This window comes from Callionymus lyra, chromosome 2 (genome assembly GCF_982586985.1).
Source record: "Callionymus lyra chromosome 2, fCalLyr1.hap1.1, whole genome shotgun sequence".
Classification (NCBI taxonomy): Eukaryota; Metazoa; Chordata; class Actinopteri; order Syngnathiformes; family Callionymidae; genus Callionymus; species Callionymus lyra.
In genome coordinates, this window is record NC_141819.1 from 34020654 (window position 1) to 34044568 (window position 23915).

General features: G+C 38.2%; 1 protein-coding gene across 1 annotated transcript in view; it reads right to left on the bottom strand.

Annotated features, from left to right (window-relative positions):
* Positions 1–541: 541 nt before the first annotated feature.
* Positions 542–23915, bottom strand: part of LOC148086635 (neural-cadherin) — a 288414-nt gene continuing 265040 nt past the window's right edge. Inside the window, exons 36-37 of the mRNA XM_087784779.1 lie at positions 8594–8748; positions 542–4646 (exon numbers count right to left, since the gene is read on the bottom strand). Coding sequence (XP_087640905.1) covers positions 4047–4646; positions 8594–8748 — 755 coding nt within the window. The 3' untranslated portion in view covers positions 542–4046. The remainder of the gene's footprint in view (positions 4647–8593; positions 8749–23915) is intronic.

The following is a 23915-nucleotide window of genomic DNA, read 5'->3' on the forward strand; positions in this document are numbered from 1 at the left end:
GACACTGTTTCATGAAGCTTTGTCAGCCCATCACTACTTATGACTTAAACTGTTTCCTAATATCCAAAAGCCACTAGATGGCACTCTCTGCTCTATAATATGTGGGTCTAAAGCAGTAAGTTTTAAACTGCCACATAGTGAGCTCTGAAATGTATGACACTGTTTCATGAAGCTTCGTCAGCCCATCACTACTTATGACTTAAACTGTTTCCTAATATCCAAAAGCCACTAGATGGCACACTCTGCTCTATAATATGTGGGTCTAAAGCAGTAAGTTTTAAACTGCCACATAGTGAGCTCTGAAATGTATGACACTGTTTCATGAAGCTTCGTCAGCCCATCACTACTTATGACTTAAACTGTTTCCTAATATCCAAAAGCCACTAGATGGCACTCTCTGCTCTAATAATCTTTGAAAGATGACACTGTTTCATAAAACCTCATCCACGCAGTAGTGGATGTGTTAACCAAGCTTCTATCTAGTTATATCATTAAACCGCTAACTTTCGTGAGTTTCTGTTCAAGAAAAGATTCAAATGTGGAAAGAAAGAATTTATTGAGAAAGAAAATGATCAAAGCAAATACAAAACACAGATTTCTCCAAAGCTCATCATGACGATTATTATTAAAAAGCAGTGTTTTGTCGTTTTTTGTTGTTTTTTTTTTTCCCCACAGGGTCGCACATACGTGTTTCTGGTGCTCTTACCGACCAAAAAAAGAAAAAAAGAAAGAAAGAAAGTGAGAATTCAATAGGCATCAACTCTGGATTTACAAATAGGGCAAAAAACATCACTTTTGCTCACGACATGTCTGCACTCGCAACACAACACTTGAAAAAAGCTGATTGTATGGTACAGATGAATGAGAAGAAAGGAGGGAGGAGGGCGAGGGGTTGCCAGCACGAGTCTATTTTTCCGCAGTGGCTCACACATACAAACAAAAATAAAAAAACATTTTCTCTCATTAGTGTTTCATTCTTTTGCGAAACTCTGCGGTGGTGCTCCGTCCGCCATCTCAACTTTTATATATATATTCAAATATATTTTGATTTGCATACATCCTTTTAGGGTTTTTTTTGGGGGGGGGGGGTCTCCCAGCATGACGGAGAGTCATCAATGTATCTCAAGCCTGATGATCCCCTCGTCTAGGAAACGTAAGTCTAAGAAGCCGTTTTCCGGTTAAAAAAGAAGAAAAAAAGTCCAGTGTATTTCTGCAGCTCGCAACAAACCATGGAGCTCATTACTCGCAGCGTGTCAGCGCTTTACGCCGGAGATGTTGCGATAGTGGCACCACAGAGACAGGCACTTGTTCGACCATCCTCACCTTCTCCAGCGTCCCTCTGATGGACCACCGCGCCTCCTCCTCTACGGGCAGATTCATTTCCACGCTACGTGCTTCTCCTTCCCGGATACTCATTTATGTTTATGCCTCATATGCTTGTAAAGCTCCGGCGCCGTCGCTCACCAGAGAGCGCTAAATTAGACAAGAGGCGCTTTGTGTCGGAGAAGATGAGAACTGAACGAAAAACCACTTGCGATCACTTATCTTTGTGCTGACAAATGTGAAAACATTGCCATTTAAAGCAGTTACTCCATTGGAATATGTCATTTTAATATTGAGATACGACGGATAAAAAGAGACGTTTCGTGAAACGCCAGTGAAGCTTCATGAAGCAGTGGGTATTTTTAATTCAACAGTAGGTGATGCCTTCGGTTTAAAAATATAATTTTCCCAACAAATATGTTTTAAAGCAGAGACCGCCATCTGGTGGACTCTGAGACTAACGACACTGCTTCACGAGGCTTCATAGATACATCACTATGAACTTAGATAATTTAAAATTCAGATCTCCACCTACTGGAGTCTGAAGCTGTTTCGTGAAACGATCACTATCACTTCTGACAGCCTCGTGGGATGTTGACCAGATTTTGGTGATATAACTTGAGTCACAGTAAAAATTACAAATAATTGTAAAGTGATTTAACTCAGGAGTTTGTGCAATACTTTTCTCAATTCTCATTTAAAATAACTCTTAATACATTCTATTTACTCACAAACAAATCTGAGAACTGGTTCTTGATTGTTGTTGCAATTGTTGGTAAGAAAAAAGTTAATAAGAAAAAGAAAAAAACTTATTTTTTGACATTAACAAAAAAAGTTTTTTTAATCTTCAGCTAAATTAACTTATTTTCCTTTTTCTTGTTGATAAGAGTGTGAGTAACTCAACCTCTTATCTTTTACTTTAAATAATCAGTTTCATAGTCCAAAAATGCGTTGTTTTAATTAATGTAGTTTTGTATTTGTGTTTTTCTTGAATGACCTTCGTCTCTGCTATTTCTTTAAATCATTCATTTGTTTTAGTGGATTCCTTCAGCACAGTTAATTCAATACTTTATAAATACCTTTTGAAATTAAATGTAACTCAACAATCGATTGATGATTAAATACACCGAGCCTGGTCCCGCTTTAGCCATGAAGAATAATGTTGTTTAGGGTTAAACAGTAAATTCTCATTGAATTTACATTTTACCAAAGCGTCGAAGTAGAACTTTGGCATGTATGCTGTTTGTTACTTTGGCAATTGTGATTGTTAATTAATTGAAAAGGATAAATACTAGATATTTTGAGATTTGAAACTATTTTAATACTTTTAGATTACTCATATTGACATTTGATGTCAACTAAGGCCTTGAACTTAAGATCGTTTAAGACTTTTTAAGCCAGAACGCTGTTGCATACATTTTGTAACAATTTAAGTCAACTGCTGTGTTACACACACTTACAAAGACTACTCCCCTTTCCTACTCCCTCTCACCAAGTTTCCTCCTGTGGTGTGACAATGATCGCTTCGTTTACATAACGAAATGAGTTTCCACAGGTGCAAAATGCTGGGACTTCTAGTGTTAAAAGTTAAAGTGGGAAGTAGAAACATTTTCAACATGTTTAACATAAAGAAGAACAAAACAACTTGTAACTATGTTTTAAGTTTGATGTTTGTTTGAGTTAAATTCCCATCTTTGAGCAACAGAACTTTTCCGTTTGCCGGATAAAGTAAAACAAGTGATTTGCCGTCGTCTCTCGACATTTGTACAGCAGAAGTTGCCGTCTTTCCACTCATACGTCTCCACCCCTGCGTCGATTTCTTCCCTCTCATCCAGCAGTCACCTTGGAGAACCGCCCGACGCCGTTTGTATTCCGGCGGGCGCTCGTCTGTTTAAGTTGCCACGTTTAGTATGCCCGAGCAGAAGTGTGAGGGGGAGACTATTTTCTCTTGCTGGCATGTCTTCTCCCATTTCTTTCTTACAAAGCTGTTTGAATTTTTTTTTTTTGCGTGCAGCGTTCCTCCCCCACCCCCGGAGAAGGTGAGATGGAGTGACGCAGGAATCGGAATAGGAAATCAAATGTGGACGATGATAAGGAGCTGGATGTTTTACAATCCACGGAGTGCTGCGAAGAAAAAACACCCAACCAATACAGAAGTACTGAAACCAGCAAAGGACAAAGTTACCAGGAGAAAACAGAAAAATAACCGTACCCTGCAACCCAGTGGTGGTTGAAGCACTTGTTGTTGTTTTTTTTCTTCCTCATACAAACACCGACAGAAGCTGTGTAAAGCTAGCGAGAGCACAATGTGTCCACCGTGTTCTGGAGAACCACTCCGAGCTTAATGGGCCACCGGAATGACGAGCGCTCGTATTTACAAGTTCACCAGCAGCAGGCCAGAAATACATTTCAGGTTTTACGCTTTGCTTGAGTATAAAAAAACGTCCTTGTTCTTTTCATAATAATCTCATGTCCTTTTGGCTGACCAGAGCAGCACAAAGAGTGTTAGAAAAGAGGGGAGCGGTTGGGGGGGGGTTAACTGGTGACGGCTTCATGAAGAACACTGGTGACACGCTGAGAGCCCATCCATTCGCTCCCTGTATCTCTGGTGTTGATCGACAGGGCTCAGTAAAACATGTCGGTAAAACCGACGCGTGGAGATGAGAGGCGCTTATTGCGAGTCTGCTGATCGTATCAACTCCCTTTCAGGGTCTCTCGTAGACTTAGAGGTCGCTGGCCTCAGCTCTTTCGTACAGGGCGCGGAGCTTCTCGAAGCGAGGGCCCCACTCCCCGAGCGTCTCTTCTCTCCGGGGTTCCCCCGTGTCCCCGCCACACCCGGGGTCCAGACCAGCCGAGCTGAAGGAGCTGAGGGAGCCCGCCGGTGAGCCCCCGCCCTCGGTGGAGAACACCTGCAAGGAGTCGAACGGCCCCGTGTCCGGATGCTGGTCTGCGTCGCGGATGATCTCGCAGAGGTAGCGGGCCAGATCCTGGCTGGAGAAGGAGAGGGAGCGGCGGGCCAGCTGGGAGGGCTGCGCCTGGCCCTGGGCGTGCAGTCTGGTGGGCGGGACGTCCCGGCGGAGGCTGGCCGAGGTGGTGGCGGTGGAGGCGGTGGAGGCTACGGAGGGGGGGAGGGTGCTGGAGCTGGCTGTGCGGCTAAGGGAGTCCAGCGGTTGAGTCGGGGGAGCGATCGGCGGGGCCTGGTGGAGGAGATGGTGATGGTGGGAGGGCGGAGGGTGATGGAGGGCCCGCGAGCGACAGTACTGGATGGACTGGGCCGGACTTGGCTGGAGAGACTTCTGCAGTTCGGCCATGTCGTAGGCATTCTGGACACAAGAGAGAGCAGAGGGAATGAGACAAACCATAGGCATATACTAGAGCGAGACTGGAGTCTTTCATTCTCAAAATATGTGACTAAATATACCGTATTTTATTATTATTATTATTTTACCATAATATTATGTTGAAGCAGTACTTGGACCATTGCGTAGTAATACTGCGGACCCCTGTGGAGTTATACTATGGAGCCTTGCGGAGTAATATTACAGACCCTTGCAGAGTAATGCTGGGAAGTCTTGCGGAGTTATACTACTAATCATTGCTGAGTAATACTACGAAGCCTTGCAGAGTAATACTATGGAGCCTTGCAGAGTAATAATAGAGACCCTTGCAGAGTAATACTAAGGACCAGTGCGTAGTAATACTACGGACCCTTGTGGAGTTATACTATGGAGCCTTGCGGAGTAATATTACAGACCCTTGCAGAGTAATGCTGGGAAGTCTTGCGGATTTATACTACTAATCATTGCTGAGTAATACTACGAAGCCTTGCAGAGTATTACTATGGAGCATTGCAGAGTAATACTATGGAGCCTTGCAGAGTAATACTATGGAGCCTTGCATAGTAGTTCTATGAAGCCTTGTGGAGTAATAACGTGGGGCCTTGCTGAGTAATACTACAAACCATTACAGAGTATAACTACGAGCCTTCTAGAGTAATAGCATTGAGCTTTGTAGAGTAATAATACGGACTTCTCGTGTAATCAAACTACAAAGCTCTGTAGTGTAATACTATAATGTAGAGCCTGACAAACCTTGCATTAAAGGTAACTTAAGTTGTGCTCAAACATTTTGACAGATTTTTGTGTACCACTTAAAATCAGGGGTGCGCCTTACAGACCCAAAAATGTTAATTATCATTCAACCAAAATAAAGCAGGACTAGCAAAGCCTGACAGAACATTAACACATAAAAATAAACTTGTTAGTGTCATTGCTAGCATGACAGAACATCATGGACTATCTTCTTGATCTGTTCACTTTCATGTCTCCAGCCACTGTAGAGCAGGAGTGTGTGTGTGTGTGTGGGTGTGTGTGTGTGTGTGTGTGTGTGTGTGTGTGTGTGTGTGTAGTGGATAACAACACTCGGTGCGAGTCGAGTTGAAGAGCTGCGGCGACTTTAGTACAGAAATGGAACAGCCAATCACTTTAGTGGTGGCGTGATCCGCCAGGAGTGTAATCACGGCTGCGGTGACAAGGAGGAAAGTGGGAGGCGAAGGAGGAGGAGATGATACACATGGAGGAGGAGAAGTGGGTGTCTGTAAAAGTGATTATGTGATGAGTGGAAAGTGCTGCTTTCATTCCTCCGGAGAGCTTTAGAACGAGACTGTTGAGAACTCCAGGCGTCGAGCATGTCTGCGTGGGCATGTTACAGCCGACTCAGTGACGGATAACACATGTTTGGATTCATGACTCATTACTGTTGTTTTTAATTCATCATAAGGTAATATCATAATACGATCCTAAATTATCTCTACAGTCATGTTTCAAGAATAAACTTGAGGGTTTTTTTACTGTTACAAAAAAGTGTTGTCAAATTTAAGACCCTTTTCCCTGATCCTAAACAAAATCTAACAAAGAGCTGAATCATCAAATGTGACATCTATCAATAATATACATGAAATAAAAAATAAACTTCTCAAAAAACTAATTTAAGGCCTCAAATCATTCAGGTTTTCTTCCTAATTTGATCCACAAATGCAATGGTGCAAAATAGTGACGTGTTGATGGACGAACATCAGGTAAAAAAGTGTTAACAAAGTAAGAGCATAGTTTTATTAGCTGACAAAATTCTGATCAAAGCTAGTGATGGGCTGACGAAGCATCGTCATTATCTTCAGAGTCCATAAGATGGCACTCTCTCCTCTCTTCTTGAAAGCAGTTTTAATGAAACCTCACTTCATTTTTTAAACTGGTGGCGCCACCTACTGATCTCTGAGAAATATGACACTGCTTCATGAAGCTTCATCAGTCCATCACTAGTCTGAAACACTATTTCAAAGAAACCGAGTTATTTATTTTTATTTTCAGCGGGGAGAGCCACCAACTGTGCTCAGAGAATGATGAAAATGTTGTCAAGGAACCCCCTCAATCTATCGGTACTGGGAACAAAGGCGTCTTCTGAGCAGAGTAAATGTGGGTGCCATACAATACAGTGGCAGCTTTAATCCACCAGGTGGCCAACAAAGTATGATCTAAGGCAGTAATACTTTATAAGTCTAAGTCGCAAGCTAAAACAAAATGTATATTAACTTAACAGGATGTAGAATTTACATTATTATCATCTGTTTTCCTTCTTCAGCAAATCATTTCAAGTTTTACTCCATAAACTCTGTCCCTTCTTACTTGAAACATTGGTTACTTTAGGTTGACATATCAACATGAACAATAATTGATATTGAGTTGACTATCTGCCGGGCCACATAAAATGACTTGGTGGGCCGGATCTGGCCCCCTGGCCATGAGCTTGACACACGCCCTCCAATGCATATGTTAAACATTTATTTAATGAAAAAACTTTTATCTTTTTTACACCCGTTATAGAAGATTATTTAGGAAAGATCCATCTTACATCAACTAAATAATAGGTATAATCAGGATAGTTTTGATTTGAGGGAAATATATTGAAAAAAGGTTAGTAACAGTCCTTGACTTTTTTTTAAGATTTGACATTTAAGTATCGACTAAATATTCAGAAAGTACCAACTCAACATTCGTTTACACGAAAGAGCAGATTTTAATGTATCTATGGGATCATGAAACTGAAGCAGTGTCATCATTTTCAGAGGTCAGTAGGTGGCGCCCTTAGTTTCAAAATGACTTGAGGTTTCAATAGAATAGTTGTTTAAAGCAATAGGTTATAGATAAAGAAGAGCCTTCAAGTGGACTCTGGAAATAAAGACACTGCTTCATGAAGCTTCACGACTCAACCACTAGTTCATGGTGCAGACTTGGTTTAAAGTAAAACATTTTTAATTAATAAGTTCATTTTTAAAGTTGCAAAATAGTTTTTTTTTATCAGCAATACAGGTTTTAGACCAGCGATGGGTTGATGACGCTACATGAGACAGTGTCATTATTTTGAGTCCACTAGATGTCACTCTCTGCTCTATATTTATTAGTTTAGAAGCCCAGGGTGCCACCTACTGACCTCTTAAAAGTAAGACACTTTTTCCACAAAGCTTCATCAGTACCAATCCATAATCGTATCACACTCTTTATCCACATGAATCTATTATTATTGTTATATATTGAGTTAATTAAAAGGTAAATTCATTTAGTTACTTAAAGCTTCTTTCTGACTGAAAGAGTTATTCTTCTTAAGTGGGTCTATATTTGTAGCTTTTTCTGTTTTCTTACTAAAGATACAATGTTATGCAATAATTGATTTAAGTAAAAAATGTTATAGACAAATGATACTGGATTGTAGATGTTTTTGTGGTTATTTTTAGATGTTTTTCCCTCCTAAAATATTAAATAATGCGACCTTTTTGATATCTTACAATTTGAGCAATCACTATAATGGCTTTTTGCAACTGCATCCACATAATATCTGTGTTTAGTGGGCGTGATTGCTATGTTTAACTTTCTGCTCCCTTCATTTGGCGGAGGAGCCATTCAAATGCTAATAACTCCTCTAAGCATGTAAGCGATGGTGATACATGTCCTTCACAGGGCAGCCCATTAACAATGTGTATTCAACGTCCCGCAAAGAGACGCGACAGTTGTCTTCATCCCCGGCTAAAGCTCTTAAGTTGACACCGGGTCGAGTGCTGTTGGGGGGGACTGTGGCTGTGGTGGAGAGGAGATAAGGAGTTTGTGTGGGCTCAATTAAAACGCTGTCTTTCACAATCCCACACACACACACACAAGCAGAAGGATGATATTCCACATCACAGATTGTTGACATCGGCTGGCACTGATGCAGAGACTACCTGGTCCTCCTCGCCGCCTCCCTCCTCGTCGTAGTTGAGGACGTTCTCCCGGATGTCCTCCCAGGCGTCGTGGTGCGCCGACACGTGGTAGACCCCCTCCTTGAGTCCTTTGTAGCTCCTCCAGCGGGTGTAGAGGAAGATGCCCAGCAGCAGCCCTGGAAACAGCAGAGGAGCTTCATCAACATTTCCCCACGCCAACATTCCCAACGCTACATCCAATTAGAGCTCGGCTCCTCGAGCGTTGGTTCAGCATCTGCTGCCAAAACTTCTTTTTTTTACTTCCCTTCGAAAACTCAACCAAATCAAATGCATCCCCACAATATTTGACCATGACATAGAAATGGAATCGATTTTTTTTTATGTTGTACAGAAAAAAAGCTGCAGATAGAAGGAGAAAAGAAAAACATTTGCATTTGTTTGGTTCAATGAGAAATTGCAGGCAGATGCCATCGATTTTGAGATTTCTCTTGATTTTTGTGTCCTTTATTCAAGTCAAATGTTCAAAACATATTTTTTAAATAACCCGCAGGTGCCCCGGTTCTTCAAAGGTTCTGGTTCGGATCAATAATGATGAGCCAGAACCATTAAGACGTTATGAAAAAGATTCTAAAAAAAAGAAATTGATTTTGACACAGGGGGGTGTTAAAATGAGTCTTTCATTCTTTTCCTTTCATCCAACGAAGAAAGAAAAAAACTGTGTCCGTCATATTCGTTGGGAAACTGAATGCAGCTCGCGATGGTACAAGGAAGATGTTTAATGTACAAGTTACTGAAGCATATTTCGATCATATAAAAAAATATATTTACTTCTCATATTTCTAAGGATGTTTTGTAGAAGCTTTACGAAGCCGTTTCATATTTATAAAAGGCCAGTAGGTGGCGCCCTCGGTACAAAAAAAATGTGAGGTATCATAAGATTTCAACGCAAAAGACGTAGCGCAGAGACCGCCTTCTAGTGGACTCTGAATGTAAGGACACTGTTCCATTAAGCTTCGTCTTTGTATTATTTCATTAATTTATCTTTATATATTTTATATTATATTATTATATTTATATATATTTTTGGTATATAGAATAACATTGTGTGTGTTTTTTCTAAATCCAGAACATTATAAAGAGGGTTCTGAGTTTAGAGGCTTTGATTAATTTCCACTTTATTCTTTATTCTTTCTGTAATAACATGAAAAAAAGTTCTGTCTTGCATCTTTAAAAACACAAAACATTTAAATCAAACTAAGTGAATCTCTAGTTCTGATATTGAAGTGACCTTTTCATCTTCAAATCTACAGACTCCCTCATTAGCACTTCACAAAAACACACTTTCCCATAATGTGCAGCTGCTTTGCACCTGCTTTACACCCACAAGCTCTCGTTGTATTTCTGCTGAAACTTTCTTGTTAAATCAGAGAAACCTTTGAAAGTGTAGTTTCAATAGATGTTTTAAATATACATCTTTAATATGTTATATTATACATTTTTAAGTTATTGTTTATTTCTTCTCAAAAATAAATCGTTTCATAACAAAGAAAACAAGTTTTACTTTTACAATAATTAGTGATTGTGATGTGTGTGTGTGTTAAAGTTCGTTTTCCATGAAAATTAAATAAGTATGGCTGTCAATTCTTAAACAGAGCTTTGATTTTAAGTGTAAATGTAGAAGCTTTAAACATATTCAACCACACTTCAATGCAGTGTCAGTACAAAACCTGCAATTTATAAGCTAACAATTGACTTACTTAAAGGTGAAAGTTCAGTTTGAATGATTTTAGACTTAAAAGACAGAACTATAGAATTAAAACGAATGATTCAGTGAAATGTTGATGAGGTTTCATGAAACAGTTTCACCGTTGTCGCTCAGTAGGTGGCGTCATTTATCTAAAAATGTTTCAGAACTAAAGTATAGAGCAGAGAGTGACATCTAGTGGTCTTTCAAAAAGAGGAAACGTTTCCCAAAACCTTATCAGACTGTGATTAATATTCAGCCACATCATAAAGCATGTATTACAGTTTAACTTTAACCATTTTATTTGCCATTAAGTTTGTGAGATGCTGTTGTAGAATAATATATCGAACAAAAAAAAAGTACAATTGAGAAAAATAATCATTACATTTCATAAGGAAGGTCATTAGCGAGCGTATTTAAAACAATCAAAAATGTTTTTTAAGAATTGTTATTTGATTATAAAACATTTCATTTGATAAACCTTTTTTTTTTAAAGATAAAAGATAAAAAGAAAACAATTTGGAGTTCTTGTTACAAAATAAGCTTCAACTTTTGGAAGATTTGGAGAAATGGTCCCAAAAGAACAAGTGTGTCAATTAAATGCTTGTAAACACACAATGCATGGTAAACAGTTGACTTCATTGAGGTAATTTCTGAGCTAATTCCATGTTTTTAGAGCTGTTTAAATAGGAATAACTTGAAGAAGATAAACTGTGACAGAGGTTTTCTGTACACAATTCATATAATAATGTAAAAGAATGTAGTTTTTTAAGAACTTATGAATATATACAGCTCAAGCCTAATAACTCAGGGTATTTAACCCATTACAATACAAGTATGCAAGTATATAACCTAGCAAAAAATAAATAAATTCAGCTTCCTTGTGAGAAAAAGCTTCCTTGATTCTCCCTTCGTTGCTTAAATTAACTTAAATTGAAAACGTTGGTTTTCAACCTCCACATAGCTGGCACCAAGTGTCTTTAACTGACAACATAAATAGAACCCCCTTAATGTCAGAACCATCATAAAGTATCACAGGTTTGTCAAAACTCAAGGTCCGAGGGCTAAAATCTACCCCCACCCCTAAAACAAACAAAAACATATATGTTTATTGAAATAAGTTATATTAATAATGAAAAAACATTTCAGCCCGCGACTCAAAAATAGTAAAGATTTTGGCCCCGTGTATCCCTATACAGACCCCCGTGCCATCTTTTGACAGAAATTCTTTCCTGCCTTTTATAAAACAAGACCCTGAAACTCAATACAAATGTCAATACCAAGACAAACTTCAATGTAGGACAGCATTACAAAAGTGTTAAAGCGATTTTATTTTCCGACTAAATATTTTTTGACGGCTTGTCCATAATCAAACCAGACCGAATTATATTTCTGATCCGTTTTCTATCTTCAAATCTGTTTTTGCGGATTAGCGGCGCAACGATAATCCCATTTGAGAAGAGCCGCAATCATACAGCAGAACTATAAATACCACAGGCTTCCGAAATCGCATTAATGCGAGGTAAGACGTCACCGTGAGAAATCCGCGCCCCGAAAACAAGTCCAATACATATTGGAAGCGCCGTTGTCAATCTTGCCTTCATTAAAACACGATTTTTATTCATCTTTATTTCATGAATTTTCTCACAGCGGTCTCCAGGCAGCGGCCGATCCATCACGCAGACACACATTCCAACTCTGTGCGCATTGATAACAGCCCATTAAACAACCTGTCCTCTGACAACTGTGGAAGAGTAAATCCACTCAGCCAGAAACCTGCTGCACAGTACGGCAGGAAAAATCAATATTCATTTACTGTCAACTTGTCGCCCTGACCGGCAACTCCTGTGTCTGGGAGATTTATACGCCGAAAATTGTTTTGTGAGAGCCACTGTTTCATCTTCAGAGTGGGATGCTGAACAAGACGGAGGGAAAATGGCGAGATGCATTTCAGCTGCAGACGGAGACAAGTGTCGGACTGACTTCTGTGCGGGGCGGTTGCGAGGTTACTGAGGCAGTGAATTGGCCAGACAAGGAGGTCACAAGTTCAGCTTCCTGCCTCTGCAGCAATAGTCAACGAACAGTAGGAGCAGGTGGAGGAAAAAAAAAACAAAAAAAAAACGAGAAGTCTAAACAGCTTTCAGGTCCAGCCGGCAGATAACAAAATAAAACTTTGATCAACCACGGAATCATGTTAATAAATTCTCAATAATGACACTTTAATTCATATTTCCACTTCAGTATTGGTCCAGTGCTGGTCTATGGAAGTCAATGTGTTCCATCGGACTTTAAATATGAATTTTTTACACTGAATTTTGACAGCATCAAATTCCTTGTCTATGAATTCACAGTTTTTTTTGTTTTAATGCATGAATAAATGAATGTGTAAAAAATGTTCAGTCATAAAAATTTAATGTCGAAGAAGTTTCAATGCTTAAGATTTAAATGTGAATACATTATTGTGAGAACTTTGGTGTAAAATAGTTGAAGCGTAACCTGGAGACAGGCATGGTTGCTTCTCCTCGGTTGCCTGGATGTTAACACTAAATGTTTCTTACACTGAATTGTTTACAGTCTTTTATTTTTTTACACGTTTAATTTTAAACTGAATGGGAAATCCTGCTAAAAAAAATTCAAATTAAAAATCAGATTGTAATGCTGTAAAAAAAATGGTCTAAATTCATATTCAAAGCTTTGTGAAGCAGTGTTTATATTTTGATAGCCCACTAGATGGCACTCATTCATAGGCTTTTTATTGATTCTAATGAAACCTTACATCCTTTAAAAATTGTCGTTGACTCCGACTATCGAGAAATATGTCTTGTGAAGCTTCATCAGCCCTTCATTTCCAATGATCTAATCTTATTTTTTTCAATCTTTGTGTTCAGATAAAAGTGTAAGAAAAATAGAGAAATAAAGGCTTTAGACATCTTTTTATTTTTAGATGTTTTATAACTAGGTTGTTAATAGGATTTTGCGATAAAAGTGTCTTTATCTGACTGTATGCCCTCACACATGTTTTTTTACCTTCTAAAACCTTGAATTAGTCGCATAACAAAACAAAAAATTCTTTGCTTTCTTGTGAAGTAGAAATACGAATCTAATGAAAAAAACGTTTTTCTTCCTTCCTTTAATTCACATGTTTCACAGTCCATCTTGTGTGTAAGATAACAAAAAAATGTTGTACATGAATATCTTTCATATCAAATTATTTAATCTTTTAGGCGATTTTAATTAAACTGGGTTCTTTGAAAGTAAATATATATATTATTTTTGTTAACATGGTTGAAGTTCAAAGGATTAGGGGGGACTTCGTAAAAGTATATTTTTGTCAGTTTGATTTAACTTTTACTCAAGGTACTCAACATTTTACAGTTATGTTTATCCACCTCTCGATGTGATCAACCAAGAATATCCCAATAACTGTGTGGACATATTGGATTCATATCGGCCTCTGTGGGATCTAAACCACTGTCGCTGATGAAAATAAACAAATCTATGCAACAACGGAGGCAAGAGCTCAGTGAAGACTGTTTTCAGCGACGGAGAACATTGGACCATAACCACGTGAGGAAAACAGCAGCAAAAATGCTTTTATTAAGTTGCTAGTTTTGGTTGAAATCCATGTTGGTATAAACGCAGACAGGGCTTCACTAATATGGCTGAATTTATAATCAAAATGATTATTTATGTCTGTCATTTCTATAGGATTACAAAGCAACGGATGGCAAAAATAGCATTAATCATATAAAAACACAATGTGAGAAAGTGGAACTTGCACTGCAACTCTGTTTGTTTCTTTCCTTCTTCTGTCTGTTTTTTTAGCAGTTTATTGAAGAATGAAACTTGTGTTGGCCCCCTAATGGTTGGCTGTCTTACGGTTTGAACCAGTGCTTAATCAGATTGCAGCAAAGCCACATTTTAAATATAATAAAGGCAGATTATCAGGGACTCCCTCTGCGTTTTATGGAGTCCACTGAATCCTTCAAGAATCATCTTAAGACATTCTTATTTGTGCAGGCTTTTCCCTGATTTTCTGGGACTCCTGTGTTTGTCTTATGTGTCTTGGCTTTACAAATAACCTTTACTTACTTTCTTGTGTAATCATTAAAGCCAACCTTCGATTGGACTTCTACTGTATGTTGTGTTTATAAAGCAATATAAAATAAAATGAATTTTAGAAAATGAATAAATAAAACCGTAAAACAAACAAGAAAAAGGAAATTATATTATTTCCAATTTTACCTGAAAGGTTATTCTTTTCAAATCTAAAATAAAATAAAACAACCTACTAAAGTTGGATCGTCAACACTAAATCTGAAGTGAGATGGCTGATGAAATGAAATCCAATAATATTTCAATCTTTCCATAACAACTCACTCCTGTGTAATTATGAAGAGAACTTTATCAACAACCATTCAGAACTTGTTTAGTTGGGGTCAGAAAGAAAACAGAAAACACTATGTGATATGAGACACGTCCAATTTTGTGCTGTAGTTAGAAGCTCCGACTCTACGTGGATCGATACTCTCTGCAGTTTCAGGCCCGGGCACGGTGTAAATAAGGGAGCGAGGCTGAAAAACCACAAATATGTTTTGCCTCAGTGTACAACGGCGAGATAGTTATGTTTGCTTTTTGTGCTCCCTGTGCTGAGTAATTCTTTGTGTGTGCAGAAATGCGGCTCGCTCCACAGGGAAGCTAGAGGTCAGGATGGACCAAGATGAATCTGCTCTGCTCAAAGGGCCTTTTCTAGAGGGCAAACAGAGAAACGGAGAATTAGATCCGGGGTTTTGTGTCAGAGTATTTTTATGACTCTGTATGTGTGCGGAAAAACTACTGGTGTTTGTTTTCATGGCTTCTAAGGGGTCGATTCACCCTTATTTTTTCTCTCTCTCTCTCCACGCTTCAACTTAACTCTTGCCTTTGTTGTCTTTCTCCTTCTTTTAAATGCTCACCTCTTCAATAGTCTCATTCAGTTATTTCCCGTTTTATTCTCCAGCAGCTGCCCCAAGGACATCATCTGCACAAGTGTGGGGCAGCGACTGCGTTTTAAACACAACCGGCATCTTTGAGCTGCATCAGACAGTTTAAAAAAAGGACGAGTAAATAGTTGTATTTGTGTATCTTATACCATAAACATGTCATTGCAAAAACAAGATTTTACTTTCACAAAGGATTGGCTGCTTGAATGAACGAAGACGAATGTCACCTGCTTCGCCATTAGTAATGTCTTAAAACAATGACTTGATCATAATGGTTATAAATAGCTTCAGTGGGTTGGACCTTAAAACATTTTGACAAAAAGGCCAGTTAAATATCGACATTATTTCAAAGGACTGACCTTCCGACAAAATTAAAGTAGCATGTCCGGCAACAAATCTAGAAAAATACACGTCAGCATAACGCTGAATCAGCGGGAGCCCGAGGCCGTTTTTCTCAGCAAACAAGATTGTTCCATCAATAGTTTTCCATTTATTCATTTCCACTAGTTGACGGTTTTATTTTCTCAGTAGACTTGACTGAAACAGTCATCTTGATTTTTAGTGTCAGGCTAGTGTTTCTTCTGAGTAAATCAGGTTTTTTATTTCCGAAATAAAGCCCCCTTTAAATTTCGGCCGAACCCAAACCCTAACCCTAAACCCTAAACCCTAACCCTAACCCTTAACCCTAACCCTTAACCCTAACCCAAAATACGGAACACTACTGCTGAAACCAGAAGCCAAAACTTACTATCTGCAATTTGAAAATGTTCCAACGCTCCAAGAGAAACACTACGGAAAGCAATTGGAGATAAAAAATGTATATAGTAACAATAGTAATATAAATATTGATTTATAAAGTGCCTTTTAGTGTCACAAACTTCAGTAAAAAACGCAGCATAGAGCATCTAATTTATAATTGTCACCGCTATATAAATATTGTCAATTTTGTACGTGATTTATTCTTTCATTTATAAAGTAAGCACACAATTATAACAACAAATTTAAATGATCATTTATTTCATTTTTTTGCTCTTGGTTTGCTCAATTTTCGGCTTATAATTTTCACTTTCGTGCATCTGTAATGATAATCAATACAAAGTTTTAAAAAACAGACCTTAACCGGTGGTCAGGAACCACTAGTTAAGATTGAAAGACTAAACCTGAAAGCAAACGGGTCATAAACATAACCCTAGCGATAATCAAGGTGCTTTTATACTGTTCCAACATTTTTGTGTTGGCCACAATAAATCATTCTAACATTTAAGAAACCACATCCACGCTGCGACCTTTGCCATCTTGCCAGAGCTGTGACAAGAGAACTATTTTTTAGAAGAAATCGATCCTCAATGTGAAATATTTGTGGTCTTCTCGCCCATGGAAGCACTTTTGAAAGCTGCTGCTACCAATTGAATGTCCTTTAACAAGACCTGGACTGAGCGATCAATGGTTGCTTCTCAAACTGCCCTTTAATTTGAAGCCTGGGAGCTCAGTGAACCAATCCGATCAGCAAGAGGACCTATTGAACAGCCGAGTAAAAACAGAAAACAGAGCATGTGGAGATTCAGAAAAAAAAAAAAAAAAAAAATCAATTCCTGTACAACCTTGCAATAAGATCATTGTATACGAGTAGCACAACACGAGTCAATAATTCGCTATGGATTTTATCCTCATCAAACCATAATATTGTTTACTGCAGTCATGTGTCAACACACTCGCTGCTTGTTTGTTGTATTCGTAATGATGGGAGCGATGTTTTCTGCGAACAAACAACTGTATAACTGGGAATCTTATAGCACCAGTTTGACCCAGCGGTGAAAATAATCGCAAAATAGTACGATAGCTACGTGTAGACCACAGAGTTGTTCTGAGAAAATATCTATATGGTAAAATATAGCATTTTTTTTCCTCACAATATTCCATCGATATTCAATAGAATTCATTGATTATTAGCTATTTTATACCATAGTTCTTAAAGGTTTACAGTTTAATAAAGTGTGCTTGAAATTAAATAATTTGATTTTTTCATTTACAGTCAGGGTGTTTGTTCATTTTTGTGTTGCAATTAAACTTTTGTTTTGTTCGGTTATTACGCAAACTGATTAGTAACAGTACATGATTATATGTACATTGAGAGATATTACTATGAACCCATCACTACTTTTAGGTAAAACATGCAGGGTTTTGTTCACAAGTGAGGAAAAGACGGAGATCAACAGTAAGTAAGTGAGTAAGTAAGGAGATCAAGATGCGGATTGTTGTGACATCTTCATTGTTCATCTCGGATGAACTGTGGGATGGTTTTGCATTATAACTTTTTAAATTACAGCTGAAAACAAACTTTCTATTACACTGCACAGCTGCACACAACTTGAAAAACTGTACGGAAAAAGAACGGAACAAAACGGAGCAACATCCTGGGTGTTTATTGAGACGAATGACAACATGAGGATAATGGATGGACCTAAAGTAACTGTTTGACAGTACTCGGTTCAAGTCGCAGTCAGAAAAAAAAAGAGCCAGTCTGACAATCCAATATCAACAGTAGTCAGAGATTTTTGTTGAATGACAAATGGTTTCAGGGCCACAATCGACCCACAAACTTCCTGAGCTTCTTCGAAGAATGTGATTCAATCTTTCGAGCTTTATCAAATGGTAGGACTCTTTTCATTCAAAGGTTTACATTTTTTTTTGATGAATTTGATGTTTCTCACATTCTTTTATTAACTCTGCAAAGCTGCCCATTGAACAAGAATAAATAGTCAAAATAAAAATGTGTTATAATAAGAGACACCTTATAAAACCCTTAAAGGATCACAAATATTGAAATCTGATCGATCGATTCTGTAGCGACACAAAAAATGTTAATTCTAAGTAATTACATTTGGTGTGTCGTACCAAAAACAAATTAATGAATTAAATACAGACAAAGGCTTCTTTACATCATTCTCTGTCAATCCTCTCCAAACAGTTTCCACTCTCCTCGTCTACATTATTTGATAAATCTTAAATGGCTGATTTAATGTCTGCATCATTACACCTGATGGAGTAGATAGTGGGTGTAAAATGATAGAAGATAAATCAATGAAGACAAGAACTGAAATCATGTGCTGCCATGCGAGTAACACACAGTGAGTTTTAAAAAGAAAAACCTCTCTAAATACAACACCAATAGCTCTTATTTTCATCAACCTTGACTGAGTCGCTTCTCTGCCTCTTAATCTGTTGCAGACTTTATCAAGTGCTTAGTGTCTTTCAGGCTTTTATTCTCTACATTGGTCCTGATCTAATCCCTCTGACTTCCTCAACACCCTTTTTCTTCCCCGTCTGAAAAGAGAGTTTTCAGCATCACGCTGGCTGTTACAAAGATGAAGCTGTAAATAAAACTCTTCTGCTCTGCAAGACGAGAGTTCAGCTGTTGGATTCTTCGCTGACTAGTTTGTGTAGTTGGGTGTAGATGACATTTGACCCACCACACAAGTCTTGGCATGAGGTTATTACTGCATTTTGTCTATTTAATACAACAAAGACGGGGAAAGTGCCGTGATAAGGTTTCAACATGGCATCATCCATAGGTTTTTCACCTTATAGGAAGTGAACTATTGTTACCATGGATGTCTTGGCGGCACGTGCCCTTATGGACACCCTAATGCTCTAATATGGTACTTGCTAAGAACAAATTGTGACTCACACAGAAGTCCAAAATTAAAGTAAGTATGTAAGTAAGTAATTTGTATTTATATAGCGCTTTTCCAGACAAGGGTCAAATTGCATTTTTAACTTGTCTGCTGACCCCAAGGATCAAAGGACCATAAGATATGGATGTAATATCTGTGTAGTCTGTTACTGAACCACAGCTTTGCACCCAAAATCTGTCTTTAATCATCTTTGAGATGAGGTTTTATGCTGTAGCCAGGTTAAAAGATGGAGTTCAGGCGTACTAAATTATGATTGGGAGATGAAACCTACCCTATGCTCTCATCTTTTCTTTCAATGTATCCTAGCTCGCTATTTTCTCCATCCATCAGTCAACCCTCCCCCCATCCACCCTCCGAGCCAGTTCGCCGCAGGCGGCCATCAACACTGAGTCTGGTTCTGCTCGAGGTTTCTGCCTTCTAAAAGGAAGTTTTTACTCGCCACCGCCACGCTGTGATTCACTCAACGTTGAGTTGCTGAGATCTGTTTTATTTTCTCCAATTTAGTCCAGTGTATCTGGAAAACCTCATTGATTTGACACTTTAAATTGAATTGAATTTAAATGATTAATTGACTTGAATATGCGCTCTCTTGTCAGTAAGTAAGTCTCACCCGTATATGCAGATTAACAGGAAAGTAACCAATAAGGAAATGCAAGAAAAAAAAGTCTACCGTATGTGTGGGTAGAGGAATGAGTAAATATATTTTGTAGGCCTTGTGAATTGAATCCTGGCCACTAGGCCTAGGTCCAGATCGGTAGTCTGATGAGCAAAGCAAGGGCATCCAAATCTTTTCCATTTCTCTCATAAAGGTTTTGAAAGTGTCTGGTCAATCACCTACCTGGGACCTGTTCGTTACGCTGTTACCCTTGCAGAAGGTCAATGGCTCTAACCACTTAGCTATATATAAGCCTCGGTACATGAGTTGTCCGCTCCTACTTGGTGTTCATCTAAAACCTGTTTAAAAGCTTCGAAAAGCTTTCCCCGCATCTCAGAAGAAAGCCGCACATGAACAATTAAAGTGATGAATTCAACAGGAAGGTGGTAATTGAGCAGAGAACTGACTGAAGTGTCAAGCCAAATTAGTCGATTACGATGTGCCGCTCGGGCGTTTTTGAAAAATAATCAATGAGACTCAGTCTAAAACATACGCTTGCTGCTTCTATTAAATTTAACTTCAGCCTTACACAAGTGATCATTTGGGCAGTGCTGAAAAAAAAGAGGACTTAAATGAACTTAGCTTAATGAATAGAATCTAAGACAAGCAACATAAGTCTTTGTTAGATCAAATGCTTTAAAGCTACATATTCTTTCAAGACTTATTCCTGAGAACGTTTAACTACAAAATACTTAAAAAGAAAGAAAATCTGAGGTAACCTCTGCTAAATGAATGCCTAAGTGCTTCAGACAAATAATTTGAGTGCGAATCCAAGGAAAATCCTTTTCAAATTTGCCTCCTATTCACTAGCTTCATCCTTGTATTGATGGCTCATTTTAATAAACTCAGATTTATTTCACTAAGCCAAATAAATTACTTCATTTTTTCAATAGTTTAATAAGATATCACACACAAAGTTACTTATTAAAAAACCTGCCACTTTCTCTTAATTTAAATGCAACCCTTTCTCTACACAGAGATATATTTTAATTATGAATAAAAATCAAAATAAGATGCAATTAAATGATTATTCATAAAAAAATATTCATGAAAGATTTATTTTATAACATTTTAAAAACCTTGAAAGGAGTAAAGTGTGGGTGGATGCTGGAGTTTAGTGGACTTGTGTAGCTGTGGATTTACATATTGATGGTTTGATTAAATGTTAAAACAGAGTGTGTTTTTGTCATGAAGTAACTTCACAAAAATGAAGGCAGAAGTTTACTATATTCAGTTTTGACCAATCCAGTGAGGAGCTTCTAATTGTCTATGAAATTGAGGCTTTTTGCAGGTTAGGTTTATAATCATCCTCAACAATAATCACATCATCACTTTCAATAAATACTTTGGCCTATTTTAAAACTACATTAAGTGTCATAGATCAGCTACTGGGAATGTAAGTTCATGACAAATTCAACAAGGCACCTTGCGACACCTAATACAAATAAAGGAAGTAGATTCCACATGCTTAACCCTAATACCAGTTTCAAAACGAAAATCATTAAACATGTCTAAAAAAAATGTAAGGTCGTCTTTGTGAGGCTCTGAATGTGATACCGACAAAAACACACACAAAAGAGAAGTAGACACATTAGTATTCTTCACAGGTAGATGAGGATGGATGATGGTAAATAGGAAAGCTCTGGAGTGAAACAAAACAAGGAGCAGGAAGGTTTCAAAATGGACTGATAAACATTTGTAGTTCAGGTGCGGCGGTGCGGAGCGCTTTGCACTAATGCAGTTAAAAGTCGTGAACAATGGAGTTTGATCAAATAAATCTTTCAAACCATGAAAATAAACACATAAAATAGCTTTGCTTAGAGAATAGCAGCTGATATTAAGACGTTCATCGTTTAGTTGACTAAAAAAAAAGGAAGCACTTGCTATAATCGACGGGAATCATCTTAAAGATCAACTAATACGTTGATTTAAGTGTGTCTTAAATAGATGTTGGACCTCTATTGTATCATCAGTATGTGTCTGTTTGTACAAAACTCTCTTTTCATTGAGACATTTACATTAGAAAATGTGCTTAAGCCCCGCCCACTGAAAACACTTTTTCCTGGTTATTGTTTACTATAACCACACCCAATTTGCTGTGATTGGTTCAAACATCAAGTTTTGTAACCGCATCTCATCATCCAGGAAGTCTCCACCTCCAAGGGACTTGTTGTATAAATAAAGCGGGGTGCGACTAAAGCTGGCTGGAGCAGGAGCGAAGCCATTATTGCTTCATAATGGACTCCGCTTTCGTAACCTCTCGTTCACAGAGATTTCCTCATCATGATGAGGCACTTACTTGGAGAGAAAAACTTCAATATTTAAAATAGAGGACGAATGTAGCCCCAAACTAATGAAACATCATGAGGTAGTCTTATTTTTTAGAGCTCAGTAGGTTGCGTCTCTTATAAACAAATAGTTGCACCGATTGGACATCACTCAACATCTGTTTTAAAAGTCTGATCTTTGGTCTAATGGATGACTCAGATTCCACAGTATGAACTCGATTTTGCAACAAATCTGTCGGGCTGACAATTATACGTCTGATTTTGAGAATTCGTGCTTAAAAGTTTTCAGGAGAGACTCCGAATAAATGTTACGAACTCCACGAACATCCACGTCAGATGTTTGTTGTTTCAACAACATCTGAGTGATGGACGTCATTTGAAAAATGCCGGGGACTACTCACCGGCTATCCAAGACAAAACCTTGACTACAGCAAACAAGCCAACATCAGTCACAACACTAAGTGCAGTGTTCAGTTCTCAATAACATTTGAGGTTGATGCAGTTGCTGTGACTGCATACTGGCAAAAAGAGGCTTTCAGTGTATTGTATGGCATCCTAAAAATAAAGAAACCTTGAATGACAAAAAAATCTATACAAATGTTTTACAAGTTGCCCAGTTGACATTTAAAATAAAAGTCGTGCTATAGTGATCAACTACAAAGACCGAGTAATCCACCATTCAACAGCATAAAGTAGCAGGCGTTGTATGTTCCTCTGCCAGGATGTTTTTGCATAGAGTAATGAGGTGAAGACGCACCTATGAAAGCCTTCTTTTCTACGTTGAAAAAACCCTGAGCGGTAGTGATGGATTGAAAGTGTCTTCCAAACAACCCACACCTTTTTCACGTTTAGAAGTGAGAAGGACTCGGGTGTTGATTTAAGCTTGTTCATTATCACTACTGCTGTCATGAAAAAGCTTCTCCAGCCAACATCTTACAAATATAAAAAGCCTCCTAGTTTAGGTTGTGCAACTCATTCTTTATAGGTCCATAGAGACATCTCCACTACTCTTTTTGCATGTCAATATTTCTCATTTTACGAAGAACCTCACTCACACAACTGCCTTATTCTTTGGATCATCCACCGAAGAACAACATTCAAGATGCAGGCAGATGAGCAAGGAGCTAATTTATGACATGCCAAATTGGCCCTTTACTCTGGAAGTGAATTCAGCACATGAAGATGGGAGGAGATTCAAGCAGAGACAGATGGAGAAACCCAAGGTTGGGACAGACTTTTAGACCCTAATTAAATTACTCAAGGGATTAGTGGTGGAGCACTTGATTTCAAGTTCAATTAAAAACGTGTTATTTCAAATCTCTTCTTGACAAACTGCTGCTTGTTTATTCTTGATGCGGTGGTGTAAAGGGACTATGTTTTCTATAGCGCAGGGCGCATGGATACATCAGAAGTGACGTGTGTTTTGTTCTTGGTCGAAGCTACACGGATAATCTACGCTACGTTTTTTTGTGACTACATATCACTACAGATGCCAGGTAATATCAATTTGGCTTTAACACCTGCTGAAATAATGATGTGGGAATTTAGACCTTGTTAACAGGAACAGCTGCTCCGTCAGTCCTGGACACGCAACAGACTTCTGATTAGGACAAAAAGGTTATGAGAGAATTCATTTCATATTTAAAAAGTAGTATCTGTGCTATTGCTTAATGGATTTTTCGCCCAAACTTTCCTCATTTCCCTTGACTCACAGTCCGGATTGATTTCAGAGTAATCTGTTCCTTTTTAGAGTTATAGACAAACATGTTTTTTAATTTTAACGTAGTGACTGGAGCTCAGGTTCAAAAAGACAATTACAGACACTATGGAGGTATTTGGATGTTTTTAAGTGTGTCTTTTTGGATAAGGTTGAACATGAGCTCCAGACTGACGGGTAAAAGGGATCATTCTTCGGAGAAAGAGGCCAGTCCATGCAACAAAAGCTGGAAGAAAAAACAATGAGATTTTTGTTTTTTAAC